This window comes from Microcaecilia unicolor, chromosome 1 (assembly GCF_901765095.1).
Source record: "Microcaecilia unicolor chromosome 1, aMicUni1.1, whole genome shotgun sequence".
NCBI lineage: Eukaryota > Metazoa > Chordata > Amphibia > Gymnophiona > Siphonopidae > Microcaecilia > Microcaecilia unicolor.
The window spans coordinates 152,371,967-152,390,748 of record NC_044031.1 but is presented as its reverse complement, the minus strand read 5'-3'; the positions used below and the strand labels follow the sequence as shown (position 1 = coordinate 152,390,748).

The 18,782-nt window shown below is 42.1% G+C and overlaps 1 protein-coding gene across 2 annotated transcripts in view; it reads left to right on the top strand.

Annotated features, from left to right (window-relative positions):
* SYF2 (SYF2 pre-mRNA splicing factor) overlaps nt 1-18,448 on the top strand; it is a 60,360-nt gene extending 41,912 nt beyond the window's left edge. The window contains exons 5-7 of one of the 2 annotated variants that reach the window (XM_030201340.1): nt 4,299-4,389; nt 12,585-12,683; nt 17,426-18,448. In XM_030201340.1, the coding sequence (XP_030057200.1) occupies nt 4,299-4,389; nt 12,585-12,683; nt 17,426-17,591 (356 nt within the window). In that variant the 3' untranslated portion in view covers nt 17,592-18,448. The remainder of the gene's footprint in view (nt 1-4,298; nt 4,390-12,584; nt 12,684-17,425) is intronic. The other variant, XM_030201348.1, reaches the window with a different exon arrangement.
* Nucleotides 18,449-18,782: the final 334 nt, after the last annotated feature.

Genomic DNA, 18,782 nt, shown 5'->3' with positions numbered 1-18,782 from the left:
ATTTGAGAAAATGGGATTAACCTTTTTTAGATCTATCTATAGAGCAGCAAGCTTCACCTGCTACTTTGATAATGACTTTGAGAACTTTTTTCCTGAATAGAGATGCCATATATTTCCAAATGTGGCCTGTGCTACACAGAAAAAAAGAGTTCTTTGCCCTGATATTTTACACATAAGGGCTACATTTTTCATTAAGTACCATGAGAACAAGTTTATTTTTTTTTAAGAATCCTTTCAATTCTCTGTTTTTGTTGGATAAGTTTCCGGCAGGGGCCTCTACACCAAGTTTAGATGCCCTGCCATCTGATGCTGCTTGTAGATAGGTCAAGCAGGTTAGTTCGTTCATACCCTGGAGCAAAACATCTAACGATCTCTCCTAAATCCAGCCACCAATACACCCCAAGAATCACGGAGTCACTGCGCCATGGATGGTACATCTGAGCACCTAACGTGAGTAAACTAGCTATACCTAATCAACAAGTGAAACATCAGAACCACCACAGACATCAACAACCCAATAGACAAATCGAAGATACACAAAACATACAAGACCAGAACACAAGACTTCGCACCCCATCAATCACTACTACACACCCCATCAAACACGGTCTACTAATAGCCCAGGTGAATTGATATCATAATGAATACCTCCAAACTGTTCCTAACAATCTACTTCTTATCTTTGATCCACCTAACACTAACCACCCCACTCGCAGAAATCAACAACATACCCATACTATACAATCACCAAATACTGACCAGACACACCACACCACATCAAACTGACAATAACCAAAATAAAAAAAGAACACCAACACGTGTGCGACCTCAACACAAGGAAAAGAGAGGCTACAAAAAAACCCACACAAACTAAGACACAACAACTAACAAAAACACCGAACGCAGAAGACCCATACCAAAAAATACAAATAGGCTACGTCAATGCCAGATCTGTAATAAACAAAACAACAATAACAACAGACTGGCTTACGTCAGAGAAACTTGATCTACTCTTCATCACTGAAACCTGGATCCATAATCAGGTGGACCCCATCATCTTAAACCTATGTCCTCCAGGATATAAAATCACTCACAGGACCAGAAAAGAGAGGAGGGGGTATAGAGCTTATATACCATTCTCACCTCACTATTGAAACCACTGCCGAATCTATAACAACCCACTTCGAAATAGCCTCAATCAGAATCTACTACAAAACCCTGCTCGACCACCTAAATTGTGTCCTGATTTACAGACCACCATGCAACTGGAACGAAAGCGAAGCAGACTTCATGGCCTTTGTTTCAAACATATGTGTATCCAACTCCAATATACTAATACTAGGAGACATTAACCTTCACCTAGAAGACCCAAACTCTACCAACGCACGAGAATATAAGGATTTCCTTCATTTATGTGATCTTACGTGGCCACACATGCAAACAACCCATACAAAGGGTCATACACTCAACATCATCTCATACAAACTATCCACTGATCAGAATCTACCCATAACACAAACTAAATGGACAAACACCATGGACAGACCATTACAAACTAAACCTATCCATAAAATGGCGGAAAAGGGGTTCTCTACACATACGAGAACACACAACCCACATCACGAGAGGCCAAATAGACCCAGATACTTTCTGGCAACAGATATACAATAACGATTGGACAGCACAAACGGACTCCATATACTACCTCTCAGAATGGGACAAAAGATGCAGACACATATTAGACGAAATATCACCCTTACAAACAAGAACTTCACGTAGACACAACTCAATACCATGGTTCAACGAAGAATTAAAAAAACTAAAGACACAATCAAGGAAACTGGAACGTGCATGGAAAAAAATAAAGAACGAACACACACTCAATGCATAGAAACAAATGCAAAGGAAATACAAATACGCAATAAGACAGACCAAAAGGTCGTACTACAAAACTAAAATTGGGCTGGATTACAAAAACACGAAGAAACTATACCATCTCATAAACAAATTACTAGATACAACACCGGTCATCATAACCAACACTGACATCCCATCTGCAGACAATCTTGCCAAATATTTTAATGAAAAAATTGTCAACCTACGCAAAACTCTACCTCAGGACAACACGGACATAGAAAACTTCATGAATGAGCTAGACCCAACCCCCCGTGAATACCCTGCAGACAGAACATAGTCAAGTTTTGCCCTCCTCAGTGCCGACACAGTCACCCCAGGTGATTAAACGATACTCCAACAGCCACTCTCAATTGGACACCTGCCCCACCTACCTAATACAATCTGCCCCCCACCGCTTCATAACAGATCTCACATCCCACTTAAACTTCATGCTTCAGCAGGGTATTTTTCCTAAAGATAAAGACAACATCCTGCTCACCCCAATACCAAAAGACACCAAGAAATAAAACAAACGATATCACTAACTACCGCCCAGTGGCATCTATCCCATTAGCAGTCAAACTAATGGAAGGACTGGTGACCAAACAATGACTACATGAACAAATTCACTATTCTACATGAGTCACAATCAGGATTTCGACCCCTACACAGCACTGAAACAGTACTACTTACTCTCTTAACTAAATTCAAGCAGGAGATAGCCATAGGCAAAAGCATTGTCCTCCTCCAATTTGACATGTCCAGTGCGTTCGACATGGTTAACCATAGCATACTACTAAGACTCTTAGATTACTTCGGAATCGGTGGCAACACTCTCAGTTGGATCAAGGGTTTTCTAACCACCAGAACATACCAAGTGAAATGAAGCACAAACGTATCGTCACCCTGGAAACCAGATTGCAGAGTACTGCAAGGATCACCGATCCTTTTCAACCTCATGATGGTCCCACTAGCCAAGGCCTTATCCCATTTATCTACGCTGATGACGTTACACTATACATCCCCTACAAACATGATCTGACAGAAATCACCAATGAAATCAAGCTCAGCCTAGACATCATAAACTCATGGGCAAATGCATTACAACTAAAACTCAACACAGAAAAAAAACACACTGTCTCATCATCTCATCCCAATACAACACATACAAACCCACAAACTTTAACACCCCAGAATACACCCTCCCTATATTAGACAGCCTGAAAATCCTTGGAGTAACAATCGACAGAAACTTCTCACTAGAGACCCAAGCTAAATCCACCATACAGAAAATGTTCTCTCAGTGTGGAAACTCATACGTGAGACCATTCTTCCCGAGGGAAATATTTCGCAACCTGATACATTCAATGGTACTAAGCCACGCAGCCTACTGCAATGGAATCTATGTGGGATGCAAAGAACAAATTATAAAGAAACTTTAGACCGCCCAAAACACAGCAGCTAGGCTTATATTTGGAAAAACGCGTTTTGACAGCGCCAAACCTCTCTGAGAAAAACTGCACTGGCTTCCAATTAAGGAACGTATCGCTTTCAAAATCTGCACAACAGTTCACAAAATTATCTATGGCGAAGCACCGGGGTACATGACAGACCTCATCGACCTGCCAACCAGAGACACATCATAAAATCAGCACGATCATACCTAAACCCCCATTACCCAAGCATCAAAGGACTCAAATACAAATCCACTTATGCATGTAGCTTTTCCTACTTAAGCGCACAACTATGGAACGCACTACCAAAAGTAGTAAAAACTACGCTCGACCACCCAAATTTCCAGAAAGTACTAAAGACAGACCTGTTCAGAAAAGCATACCCCACCGACCCAACATAAAAAAACCTGGATACCTGCGACACAACGTAACCATAGACCGTAATGGACATAACCTAACTCTTGCTCTTCTTCTCTAAGTTCCTCCAATTGTATTTACCATTCCTGTAACCCATTCTACCACAATTTCACCTTGTATTGTTCATACCTGTATTTGTTCAAACCGGAATCGGCTAACGCTATTTACGGTACTATGTAAGCCACATTGAGCCTGCAAAAAGGTAGAAAAATGTGGGATACAAATGCAACAAATAAAATATATGTATGCTGTACACAGTTTCTTTAGGTTTATTGTTTGTTTGTTTCTTTTATTTATTTATTCTGGCTCTAACTTTCTGTGTTAACTCCCCCCATAATGGTGGACTATGGTATGAGCTCAGGTTTATTTTTATTTCCTGGATAATTTCTTCCCGTTTATAATTATGATGTTTTTCTCTGCTTGTTAACTCATTTTCTTAAGCAAGTGATTGTTGTGTATTTTGTTCAAAATTTCATAAAGTTAAAAACAAAACATTTATGCAATTGAATGTTTGGGGGTATTTTTAAACAGATTATGCAGCCGCTCAGTTGCGTCAGTATCAGAGATTGACCAAGCAAATTAAACCTGATATGGAAGAGTATGAGAAGCAAAGAGAACAGACGTAAGTTAAAGCATTCTTTTTATGACTGTCTTCATTGACTTGTAAATGTTCAGTATTTCTTTCAGTTCAATCTAGGTAAATTATGGTAAAAGTGCTTTGGGTAATTTAGCATATGGTGTTTTGAAGTACAGGATAAATTACATGAATCCACATTTTAGAGAGTAGCATGGGTTCTTTTCAGAATTCTGGCATTAATAGCTATCTGTACCACACCTCTGCATGTAGAGACAATACAGCAGACCTCCATCCAAAGTTCCAATTTATCTCTCTCATGAAAACTGCCGGGAAGTTGAAACACTCTGTAGCTGAGCAATCTGACTGTTTTCCTCTTACCTTATCCAACCAGTGTAAAATACACAGGAATCTGCAATTGGCAGTTCCAAGTTAAAAGTTTCTTATTACAAACTCAGACAGGCTGTTACCCTTACAAGGTATAAACAGAGAAAGGCTAGGCACTTAATTTTATTTGTTGGTTTCACTTCAGTGCAGTTTTTGTTACTTCTATTAGGGCTTCTCTTTGGTAAATAAAAATAGCCATACTGAGTCAGACTGATGGTCTATCTAGCCCAGTATCCTGTTTCCAACAATGGCCAATCCAGGTCACAAGTACCTGGCGGAATCCCAAAGAGTAGCAGGATTCCTTGTTGTTAATCCCAGGGATCAGTAGCGTCTTTCCTCATATCTACTTTAGTAGCAATTTATGGACTTTTTCTCCAAGAACATGGCCAAACGTTTTTTTTAAACCTTGGAAGGACCTTAGTGTCCTTGGCGGTGTGTGGAGGATCATCCTACTCTTCAGATACTCGGGGCCATTTCCTTTCACGGCCTTGAAGATCAGACATAGAGGCAGATGCAGCAACCAAACGTAAAAAAATCTAAATCGTTAAAGTCCCTAACGATTTTAAAATAATGAAAAATGCACCAAAAAAAAAAGTCACACATGCTGAGATCGGTAGTGAAACGTACAATGTATCAAAGAATCACAATACACATCGTTAATCGGCCCCCAAATCATGCGCAGAGCAGCCAAGCGTTATGTTAGCTGCTCTGCGCATGCCACAAACAGTCAAAACACAGTCAAATCGCAAGCACATGGCTCCCAAATAAAAACAAAAATAAAAAAAAAAGCGTCGGGAGGGGGCAAGGGCGCTCATCAGGAGCGTCCTGTACAGACGGCCTTGCCCCCCCCCCCCCCCCCCCCCCGCTGCTCCCCACTTTCCGCCGCTCCCCCCACCCCGAAAAAGCAAAATTCTAGCAGCCCCTGCTCCCTCCCCACTTTCCGCCGCTCCCCCCACCCCGAAAAAGCAAACTTCTAGAAGACCCTGCCCCCCTCCCTTCCTCAGTCACCTGTGCTCCGCCTCCCGACATCCTCCGTCCGTGCCCCGCCCCCTTTTGGGGTCGTCGCCGCCATTCCCCTCCTCCATCGGGCCCCCCTTCCTCTTACCGGGCCCGTGCAGCGCCTCTCTCCTCTGTCCGAAGGCGCTGCACGGGCAAGAAGAACGCTGAATCAGCTGATGCCTGCCTTCGCGATGGCGCGTCTTTCTCCTCCTGGGCCCGCCCCTGTCTGACGGCAGTAACCTACGTAGGTTACTGACGTCAGACAGGGGCGGGCCCAGGAGGAGAAAGACGCTCTATCGAAGCTAGGCGAAGGCAGGCATCAGCTGATTCAGCGTTCTTCTTGCCCGTGCAGCGCCTTCGGACAGAGGAGAGAGGCGCTGCACGGGCCCGGTAAGAGGAAGGGGGGCCCGATGGAGGAGGGGAATGGCGGCGACGACCCCAAAAGGGGGCGGGGCACGGACGGAGGATGTCGGGAGGCGGAGCACAGGTGACAGAGAGTACTGAGGAAGGGAGGGGGGCAGGGGCTTCTAGAAGTTTGCTTTTTCGGGGTGGGGGGAGCGGCGGAAAGTGGGGAGCAGCGGGGGGGGGCAAGGCCGTCCGTACAGGACGCTCCTGATGAGCGCCCTTGCCCCCTCCCGATCCTTTTTTTATTTTTATTTTTTTATGTGTTTTCTGAGGTCCTTTGGACCAATCACAGCGCTTTTAGCTCTGCTAATGCGCTGGGATTGGCTCAAAGTTTGTTTATTTTTTCAATTAACACTTTTTCCTGGCACAGAGCTGTCCTAACGAGAGGTCCAGACCTCTCGTTAGTTTTCCTGCCTTTTTCCTGCGTAAAGGCAATCGGAAAAGGTTAGTGCATGTCGTTTCAATGGGGTTTTCACACTAATTGCTCATCTCCATTCCGTTTTCGTTAGCTGCTACTGTCGTCGGAAAATAGGCTTAAGTGCATGGAAAGGATAGGAAATTCTTCCCTGAGGGCTCATTTAACGATGAAAAACGTTTAGTGCATCTGCCTCATAGAGTTTTAAATTTATCCCTGTATTGTACTGGTAGCCAATGAAGTTTTTGCAAAAATGGTGTGATGTGGTCACGTTGCTTGCAACCTTCTATGAGTCTTGCTGCTGCATTCTGAATCAACTGGAGCTGGTGCAGGCCCTTTGTAGTCAGACCATTGTATAGTGCAGTGCAGTAATCCAGTCTTGATGTTATCATGGCATGCACAACTGGGATAAGATTTACCTTCTCGATGTAAGGAGAGAGGTAGCGAAGCTGTTGCATATAGTAGAAGCAACTCTTGAAGGTTGCTTGGATTTGGGGAATCAGAGTAAGTGTTGAATCTAACTGTATTCCAAGGTTCCTGACTTGTGATTTGAGGGGGAGTTCATACTTCCCAAAAGGGATTTTGATGTCAGGTATGTATCCACTTGTGTTAGGGACCCAGAGAAGCTCTGTTTTACTTGAGTTCAGGCAAAGTTTGTTGTGTTTAGCCCATTCTTGAATTGATGTTAGACAAGTGATCAGTTTATTCAAGGCTGTAGGTTCAATGGGTAAGAGTAGCTGCACATCACCCGCATAGATGTAGAACTGAGTGTCCATTGACCGAATCAGCTCAGCTAGTGGCTTGAGGTAGAAATTGAACAGAATAGGTGACAGTATCGATCCTTCTTGTACCCCGCAGGTCAGTGTCCATGGTGGTGATGAGTTGCTGCCAATCATTATGGATTGTTGCCTGTCTGATGGATAGGATCTGAACCAGGCAAATACTGTTCCAGTGATACCTTTTTCTGTCAGTCGTGCTAGCAAGATATCATGATCCACAGTGTCAAAAGCTGCTGAGAAATCTAGCAGTACTAACATCGAGGCAAATCCCTTGTCTCGGTTTCTGTGAAGATCATCTAGCAGGGATATGAGGACCGTTTCTGTTCCATAACCGGGTCTGAATCCAGATTGACATGGATCTAGCCATTCATTAAGTTGAACACAGACTGTTCTATGAGTTTCTCTAGAAACGGGATGTTGGATACTGGCCTGTAACTTTTAAGTTTGTCCTGGTCAAGGTTGTTTTTCTTCAGCAGAGGGCGAACCACTGTCCTTTTTAATGCTGTTGGTAATTGCCCATTAGAAAAAGAGGTGTTCACAATTTTTGTGGCGCTTTCTATAAGGCCCATACTCGCCTGCTGCACTATCTTTGATGGGCAGGGATCGAGGGAGCAGGTAGTTGGTCGAAGGTCTCTTAGGATTTTCTCAAGGCTATCCTCTTTCATTAGGTTAAAAGTGTTCCATCTGTCTCTGTTAGGAGGGGGCGAGTTTCTGCACCCCTGGTTGACTGGTTGGGCACTGGGTGGGATTGCCTGTAAATCCCGGTGGAGACTTTTACTTTAAATCTTCTTTTATTAATCAAACAGGTACAACATTCTGGTTCAAAACAACCAGGTAGAACTTGAAACAATTTCAGATATAACAATGCACCTTATAGTTTCAGCAAGGTTTTATACAAAACATTTCCTCTTTTTCCTCCCCTCCCTCCACCCTTCCACCCAAAATCCGCCGCCCCCCCCCCCCCCCCCAAAAAAAAAAAAAAATCCCTAGAAATCCTTCACAATCTGTTTAATACAAAACTGCGCGCCCTCGGAGATAGCGATTGGATATAACCGTCCCATATCTCCAGAAATTTCTTTCTTCTCTTTGGGGAGGACCCCACCACCCTACGCTCCTGCAGCAGCAACTCATACAACTTCTTTCTCCAATGCCAGTAGTCTGGCGGTTCAGCCTTCATCCAATTATTCATAATAAGCTTCTTCGCAATTATATTAGCCTTACGAACAAACTGCTGGGCCCCTTTGAGGCATATTTTCAAAGCACTTTGGGAGGCTAAGTTCCATAGGTTTCTATGGAACTTTGGGAGGCTAAGTGCTTTGAAAATATGCCTCTCTGTGTGTCAATTTCAAACTTTCATAATTGTCTAGCAATATCGCCAGGGGAGAAAACTGTATCTTATGTTTTACCACCTGTTCCAAGTAGTGAGCTATTTGCATCCAAAAGGATTTAATCTTATAACATTCCCAAAGGGAGTGGAACAACGTCCCCTCCCCCTGCCTACACTTAGAACATAGCGGGTCTGGAACTCCTCCAATTTTAAACACCTGGGGCTTGGACATAGTAACATAGTAGATGACGGCAGAAAAAGACCTGTGTGGTCCATCCAGTCTGCCCAAGACAAACTCGTATGTGTATACCTTACCTTGAATTTGTACCTGTCCTTTTCAGGGCACAGACCATATAAGTCTGCCCAGCAGTATTTCCCGCCTCCCAACCACCAGTCCCGCCTCCCATCACCGGCTCTGGTACAGACCATATAAGTCTGCCCTCCCCTATCCTCGCCACCCAATTTCAGCTAAGCTTCTGAGGATCCATTCCTTCTGCACAGGATTCCTCTATGCATATCCCACGCATGTACGCCCTATATAAAATTCTATATTGACATTCCCGTAATGTGGCATTTCCTGTTAATGAGGGTATGCGGGCTGCCAATTTCCTAAGATCGATTTGCTGGTTGGGCTGTTGTAAATCATGATTCCACCTCCGGCAAATATGCCCCACATCTTTCCCCACCCCTATCTCCCAAAGGGCCTTCTGCAGGCCCAAGACAGACAACCGCTCTCCAGGAATTGATCCAAAGAATTCCCTGATCCTCCGTCCATGCCCTGCTCCCAGTTTACTCTGATCTAAAGAATGGACATAGTGAGCCAATTGACCATATGCAAAGGTGTGACTAGTGTTTATACCCACCCCCAAAGCCCCGAAGCTCAGCAGTTGTCCCCTAGAACCAAGAACATGCTCTAACCGTGTAATCCCCAGCTCCGCCCACCTCTTGAACACTTTTGATTCAGACCCTGGTGTAAATTGAGGATTACCCTGTAGTGGTAGCAGGTCTGTGGTGTCTGCTCCTACTCCCCAGTGTCGAACTAAATCCCTCCAAATACCCTTCAGTGGCTCAAGCAATACACTACTTCCCTTGCAAGCCGGGACTGCTCCCCTTGGGCACTGTAACAAATAGTATAAATGATAAAGTTTGAAGTATTCATGTTCAATCCCCCTGTGAGTGTAATCTTCTCTATCCAATAACCAATCTCCCAGGTGTCTCAGCAAGCAAGCTTGGTTATAACGACGAAAATCTGGCAACCCCATCCCCCCTGTAGCCCACAGACCCATCAGTATGTTAAGTGGGAGTTTAGATTTTGCATCTCTCCATACAAATCTACGCACACATGCATAAATCTGTCGTAGGTCTTTACTCTTTAACCTCAGAGGGAGTACTTGAAAGGTGTAGAGCCACCGGGGAAACTCCACCATCCGAAATAATTGTATCCTCCCGTGCATTGTTAAAGGAAGTGCCTTCCATCGTCCCAACCTTCCCTTCATGGCCTCCAACAAACTAGTGATATTGAGACAATGTAGTGCAGAGGTCTGCATAGATATTCGCACTCCCAGATATTGAAGCGATTCAGAGGCCCATTTTAATGGGAATGCACCCCCCACATCCCACGTACCTCAGCACTTCCCGTTAGCGCCTGAGATTTAGAATAATTTATCTTAAATCCTGCAAAGTCTCCATACTCCTGGAAAAGTTCCAACAATGCCTCTAAAGAGCTTTTAGGCTGTGTAATATGCACCAAGGTATCATCTGCAAACGCAGATACTTTGAATGTGCACGGCCCCCAATCTACTCCCTTCACTTCGGGGTGGGTAGTTATTTCTCTAATCAACGGGTCTAGAGCAAGGACAAACAGTAATTGGGACAGGGGACAACCCTGTCGTGTGCCTCGCCTGATCGGGAACAGTGCTGATTGCTCCCCATTCAGCCAAACATATGCCTGCGGATTCGAATAAAGTGCTCCCACCACATCCCTGAAGGCCCCCTCTATCCCCACCTTAGCCATAACCGCAAACATAAAGTCCCATCTGGTCCCGGTGCTTTATGAACGGGGCTCTGTTGCAATGCTAACATTAGCTCCCCCTCCACTATGGGCCCATTTAACGCTTCTTTTTGCGCTTCCGAGACTCTTGGCAACACCTGATTAGCCAAATACATGTCACTATCCCGAATAACATCTGTTGGGGTCTCGTACAATGCCTTATAATATTCCCGAAAGCGCTCTAAAATCTCTCTCTCTCCCCTCATTAACTGCCCCCCCCCCATTCTTTATTTGCAAAATCCGAGAGGGTCCCCCCCTCCCTCTTACTAACCTGCTCAACAATGTCCCCGCTTTATTCCCTTACTGATAAAGCTGATGCTTATAGTACTCTTGCGACCTTTTTGCCCTCTGATGAAGTAGCTCATTCAGCTCTCTTTGAGAAGTGAATAGTGCCCTTTTCTTTTCTGTGGCCGCTAGTCCAAATTCCACCCTTCTGGCTCTAATCTCCTTTTCCAGACGCAGGATTTCCTTATCCCTCATTTTCTTAGCTCTAGCTCTATAGGCTATAATCTCCCCCCTCATTACCACTTTGGCCATTTCCCAATACAAGCTTGCTTGCTGTTTATGCTCTTTATTGTGCTCCTCAAATTCTTTCCATTTATCTTCCAGATATATTTTAAACTGTGGGTCCCGACATAATTCACTAGAAAATTGCCAATTCCCCCTTCGTCCCCCAGGTCCCTCTATTTGCAGTTTCACCCAAATGATTGCATGGTCAGAGATCTCACATGGGCCTATCTCCGCTGCTGATATTTTGGAAAACAAGCCCCGTGAGACCAAAAAATAATCTATTCGCGATTGTGTTGAATGCGCCTGGGAAACATGGGTATAGTCCCTTTGTGTCGGGTGTAAAACCCGCCATATGTCCAGTAGATCTAACGTTGAACAGAGGAAGGGCAGGCCTCGCAAATAGTAGGCCCTCTGCAACGCAGAAGAGCCGCTTTTGTCCACCTGAGGGTCGTACACCAAATTAAAGTCTCCCCCAAGAACAGTGCTTCCATGTGAATAGGAGCCCAGCAAGTTTATCAAGGTTTAATAAAATTTAGAGTCAAAGACATTCGTGGCATATATATTACAAAAAATATAAGTGCTATTTCCCTTCTCAACTTCTACTAATACGTAGCGGCCCTCTCCGGTGGAGACTTTTAATTTTGTTGGCAAAGTATGCAGCAAAATCATTGCAGTTCAGTTTAGACTGGACAGGCTGGTTTAGCAGCAGAAATTAGATTTCAGCTGTGGCAGCAGCGTATGTAGAACTCCTCTTCAGCTGCAGAGATGGGTTTTGTGGCTGGGATAACAGCAGCAAAGGAGTGAAGGTTCTGCCTGGCTCCTTGAAATGTCTATATTGGGATTTATTAACCATCTTTAAGAAGAGATACATCAGTTATGCTGCTTAGCCTCAATTAAGGGGATTTTGCAGTTTTAGGTAGCAGTGTTTATCAGTTTAATCTTTTGATACCATATGCTTCAAATGTTGTAGAATTTCAGGTTTTATTGTTGCTGTGATATAATCTGGTTCTTAGCTATCTTGCCTTCATACCAGAATAAACTTGCACAGAGCTGGTGATGTCACGGGTTGTTGTTTTTTTTTTACAGTGGGTTTCATATGCATAATGTCATGGATGTGCTGCCATTTTTTTCCTCTGTAGAACTGAGCTATGATGATGCTGATTTTATCATAACTTACCAAATCATAGTACGATGGTAAAACCACCACGAGGCTAAATTACCCAGCAATACATTGTGAGGTATTAGCTTTCCTAACTGCTAGGGCTCATTCTGTAAAGATCTTCTTGTAGCCCAGGAATAGAAGAAACTCCTGATACAGATGTGGGTTGAATTTACATGTTCAAGCTTGATTAATATCTTTATTTTCTTCAGCGGGGAAGAATTTTATCCAACATCAAACAGTCTTTTGCATGGGACTCATGTGCCATCTAAAGAAGGAATTGACAGAATGGTTGCAGATATTGACAAACAGTAAGTACTCATGAGATGTACTTTTATTGAAAGGAATGTTGTCCCTGTTTATTCTCATCTTAGTTTCTATCCATTTCTGTTTTGCAAAGGCTTTGGGGTATGATACAGCTCTGTGAGGAATTCATGCATATGTGTTTGTAGGAAAAACGAAGTAGAGAACAGAGTAGAAGAAGCCCACAGAGATCAGCACAGAAAGAAAATTAAACAGCAGTTAAGGCTATGATTAGCATGAGGGTAACAAGAGATTGGGAGATAACACAGAGCATCAGCAGGGGCGACTGTTGGGCCGACCTGATAAGCAGCAACAGTGGTGTTCAGAAATGCCCAAGAAATCACAGCCACAGAGTAGCAGAACCTGATGAGCTGCATCATTAACTGGAGATTTAGAGGGCCTGGAGGAGCAGCAGCGGTGTACCTAGAAATTGGGAAGGGAGGAAGAAATCTTAGGAGAACTGGTGGGTAGACATTATTAAAGATAGATCCATGGAGGAGAAGTGCCTGAAGGTTGGGAGAGGGGATCCAAGGAAGAGTTAGAGCACTGGAAAGTACATGTGAAGAGAGGGGAACCCTAGAGAGCACTGAAGCAAAGAAGGCACTCGTATCACTAAGAATGCTGCATCTTAGGAACTTGGAACCGATTTTAGAGAAAGCAGTAAGATGACTTTTAGGATAGTGATCCCAAGGCTTAGAAGCAAAATGACAAAGAAAACAAAATACTCTAGAAAAACAAAACTCCTGCTGCTGTTAATACTACCAAGGAAAGAGCAACATAATATGAAATCTGTCGAGATGGTATGCTCCATTTAACATACAACTGATGTTCACTTGTATACTCTTGGATGCTAGAAAGTAGACATGTATATAGTGAGTAGTTCTCCACAGAGTTAAGTGCCTAAAGTGTGTGCACTAAGTGTAAATTCTATAAAGGTAATTACGCAGATGATTGATATTATAGAAGAAGCACAAGTCCACATTTTATACGCATATCATTAGGCGAGGCACTTTCACTAGCTATATGGCAGATGTAAATGCAGCACTTATGCATGTAGTGGACAGTATTTCAAAACCTCAGTGTGTAAGTGCTTGGCACGCCCCTCTCGCAGTTATGTGCTATAGAATTTTAACATTATAGTTTAATGCCTAAATGCAGTTTGTTTATTTAGGACATTTGTATCAGGTTCAATGTAGCTAACAATAAACATTTGCAAAAAGTACAATACAATTAGTATTGGCATATTTAGTAATAATACAGTACACAAACTTCACTACTATTTAATAACAAGTGCATAATTGCAAATTAGTATAAAATAGTGCCAGTTCTGATTATTGCCGATTATTGATTATTAGTGCCGATTTTTGCCCTGTTAAGCAATTACCAAGCACATAACTGCTTCTATGCTATAATCTGTGTGGTCAGATGCATGCAAGTTTATAGAATGATGGGGATAATAGTTACTGAGCTCATGTAATTTTCTGTTCCATCATTTTTGCACTTCAGTATTTACACATTTTAATCTAGTTGACCTCCATTTATCCCCGAATTCTGTTAAGTCGCTAAAAATTGCACATGTGCCCAATTTGCACAAGCAATGTAATTGAATAACGAGCCAATTAGTGCTGATTGAGATTTTAACAAGCAATAAGCTCCCAAGGATACATTCCTTCTGAACAGGATTCTTTTATGTTTATCCCATGCACGTTTGAATTCTGTTACCGTTTTCATCTCCACCATCTCCCGCGGGAGGGCATTCCAAGCATCCACCACTCTCTCCGTGAAAAAGTACTTCCTGACATTTTTCCTGAGTCTGCCCCCCTTCAATCTCATTTCATGTCCTCTTGTTCTACCGCCTTCGCATCTTCGGAAAAGATTCGTTTGCGGATTAATACCTTTCAGATATTTGAACGTCTGTATCATATCACCCCTGTTTCTCCTTTCCTCCAGAGAATACATGTTCAGGTCCGCAAGTCTCCCCTCATACGTCTTGTGATGCAAATCCCATACCATTCTCGTAGCTTTCCTTTGCACCGCTTCAATTCTTTTTACATCCTTCGCAAGATACGGCTTCCAAAACTGAACACAATACTTCAGGTGAGGCCTCACCAATGACTTGTACAGGGGCATCAACACCTCCTTTCTTCTGCTGGTCACACCTCTCTCTATACAGCCTAGCAACCTTCTCGCTACGGCCACCGCCTTGTCACACTGTTTCATCGCCTTCAGATCCTCAGATACTATCACCCCAAGATCCCTCTCCCCTTCCGTACCTATCAGACTCTCACCGCTTAACACAAACGTCTCCCGTGGATTTCTCTTCCCTAAGTGCATCACTTTGCATTTTTTTGCATTGAATTTTAATTGCCAAACCTTAGACCATTCTTCAAGCTTCCACAGATCCTTTTTCATGTTTTCCACTCCCTCCCGGGTGTCCACTCTGTTACAAATCTTAGTATCGTCCGCAAATAGGCAAACTTTACCTTCTAACCCTTCGGCAATGTCACTCACAAATATATCGAACAGAATCGGCCCCAGCACCGATCCTTGAGGCACTCCACTACTCACCTTTCCCTCCTCCAAGCGAATTCCATTCACCACCACCTTCTGGCGTTTGTCCGTCAACCAGTTCCTAATCCAGTTCATCACTTCGGGTCCTATCTTCAGCCCATCCAGTTTATTTAAGAGCCTCTTGTGGGGAACCGTGTCAAAAGCTTTGCTGAAATCTAAGTAGATTACGTCTATAGCCCGTCCATGATTTAATTCTCCTGTCACCCAATCAAAGAATTCAATGAGATTCGTTTGGCACGATTTCCCTTTGGTAAAACCATGTTGTCTCGGATCTTGCAACTTATTGGCTTCCAGGAAATTTACTATCCTTTCCTTCAGCATCGCTTCCATTACCTTTCCAATAACTGAAGTGAGGCTTTCCGGCCTGTAGTTTCCAGCTACTTCCCTATCACCACTTTTGTGAATAGGGACCACATCCGCCGTTCTCCACTCCCTCGGAACCTCTCCCGTCTGCAAGGATTTATTAAACAAATCTTTAAGAGGACCCGCCAGAACTTCCCTGAGCTCCCTGAATATCCTGGGGTGGATCCCGTCCGGTCCCATGGCTTTGTCCACCTTTAGCTTTTCAAGTTGTTCATTCACACACTCTTCCGTGAATGGTGCTCTATCCACTTCATTCTCATTTGTACCTTTTCCAGTCCATCGCGGTCCTTAATAAAAAAAAATATGAGTACAACAAACATCGTAACAATTGAAAATCATAAAGTAGCATAAATAAAGTATACTGTGCACAAATGAACACCAGCCCCAAAACAGTTCTGAATTGCATTTATTTATATGAAACCTTATATATAGATGGAAAAAAGGTTGCATTTGAATGAGCATGTCTGTGTGTTTATATGTAATAAGAGAATGATTAAAATGAGATATAGGACGACTATTTTGCCTTACTACCAATTGTTTCATTCTAAAATCTTTTCAATTTTCTTTGCTCTTTTAATATATATATATATATATATATATATATATATAATGTGACCAAGCGCCCAGTTCCAATTTCTGGTTCAGCTCATAAGGAGCCAAAGAATTAAGTTCCAGTTTCCATCAAATTGCAGTAGATAATTACCAGTTTCCCTAGCCCACACCAAACCAAAAAGTTGAAGAACAAATGTAGGGGTCTTTTACTAAAGATCAGCACATGTTATCTGCTGCAAGGCTCATAGGAATAAAATGGATGTTGTAGCAGATAGCACACACTAATCTTTAATAGAAGGCCCCCCTTAATTTTTTTTTTTTTTTACATTTGTACCCCGCGCTTTCCCACTCATGGCAGGCTCAATGTGGCTTACATATACAGGTACTTATTTGTAGCTGGGGCAATGGAGGGTTAAGTGACTTGTCACAAAGAGCTGCCTGTGCCTGAAGTGGGAATCGAACTCAGTTCCCCAGGACCAGAGTCCACCACCCTAACCACTAGGCCACTCCTCCAAGCTGGGGTTTTTTTTTGTCTGGGATATCAATGCTGCCATAATTGCTTGATTTCCTCCACCACAATGTTGAAACTTAAAATGTAAATAAATATATTTAGTGTGCCACTACAACAAGGTATGGATTCTGCAGTTATTTTATTTCTTCTGACCACCACCCTTTTTGTAAATTGTATTGAAACTCTTGTGAGTTTGTGAATAAATTTGTAAGTGTATAATAAAATTACTGTTGGTCATAAGTACATAAGTATTGCCACACTGGGACAGACCAAAGGTCCATCAAGCCCAGCATTCTGTTTCCAACGGTGGCCAATCCAGGTCATAGTTTCTAATGTGTGGATGCTTGTGGTTTTAATAAGTTTTCTATAAATTGAACATTGCTAAATTGTTGTTTATTGTTCTGTGGCTATCATAGGCATTTTGTTTAAAATTGTAATGAAAAGGGATGAAATAGAAGTTTTTGTAATGATTAAAACAAGATATGTGGAGGACCGTTATGCCTTATCACTATTTATTTCATATGAGTTTTGGTTATGGTGGGCTGTTGTTGAGCCCATTTTGCTTGTTTAAAAGATTTTAGCATGCAAAATTGTTTAAATTCATTATACCTGAATTTGTAAAGGTGTGTGTGCAGATGTGCCTTGAATAGAACACTGAATATTTTCTTTTTTTTTTTTTTTCCTGTATTTGGTTGGCTTTTCAATTCATTAAATTATAAATCTTCCATTCAATCTCTTTAATCCTTCCTACAGAATTGAAAAACGAGAAAAATATAGCCGAAGACGTGCTTATAATGATGATGCGGACATTGACTACATTAATGAGAGAAATGCCAAGTTTAATAAGAAAGCAGAGAGGTTCTATGGCAAATACACTGCAGAGATCAAGCAGAACTTAGAAAGAGGAACAGCTGTCTAACTTCTGGGATAAATATATGCATAAAGTACAGTCTTAGTCTCCAACACCTCGAGACCAACAGCAACATGCTTCAAGATGAAGAATATGTTTTTTAAGAGAGGGCCCATAAATTGGAACAAGTTCTGCCCATAATTAATCTAGCCTACCAAGACAGAATTACAGTAATTTCACATTTGAATTCTTCAGATCTCTCGCTGTTCCATGAAGTGCTGTCATCTACACCAGCGTTCCCCAACCTTCACCACTCTGATTTACAGCATACCTGCAATGAATATCCATGAAATTGATTTTGAATTGGATCGCCATTATATGCAAATTTGTCTCATGTTTATTCATTAGGGATGGGTAGCCAGAACAGTTTTGTTTTACATTGTTTTCCATGTCGCTTACTGGAATATTCGTTTTATTTGTTTTCGTTTACCCATTTTTTCACCACGGGAGCAAAGTTGATGAGTGCGTACTTTTTTGAAAGACGAGTAGGTACACTCTTTCTGAAAGAGTGCACACTATGCACGCATGAGTAGTGTTTGTTTGTTTGTTTGTTTTTTTTGGGAGGGGGTTGTTTTTGTTTTTTTGCTCATTTTTGTTTGATAACTATATGGGATTTCTCATATCATTGCAAACAAATGCCCATCCCTAGTATTCATTATGGATATTTTGAAAATTAGACTGGTTTGTCCATGGTTTATGCAGTTGTATTTGTAACATGGCTTGGTGATGAAAAAGGTTAATATATTTTGATCAACTGATCTCACTAATGAAAAATTAGTACCAGTGTTGATTGTATAGTCCAGGTTTCATGAAAGTTCTTTAGTAGACTACTGAAAAATGTGGAATAAAAGTTTTTAAAACTTTCAGATTTGTACTTGTACTTTTTTTTTTTTTTGTAATGGTGTTTGGAGATCTGAACACAAATTTTACTTTGCTGTACAAACCTGAACTTTTATCAATTCACTTTCTTCTGTCACGGTTTGGGGAAAAATATTAAGGTAAAAAAACTTTAATTACATAGTACTGAGAAAGTGAAATGCTCTAGATCTGACCCTGGTTTTAAATAATTTGTTAATCTTCAGAAAAAAAAAATGTGCTTTGCAGATTTGAAGTTCTTGTACCTACATAGAAATAAAACAAAATATTAAAAAAAAAAAGATGATACCTTTTTTGTACTGGACTAACTTAATACATTTTTTG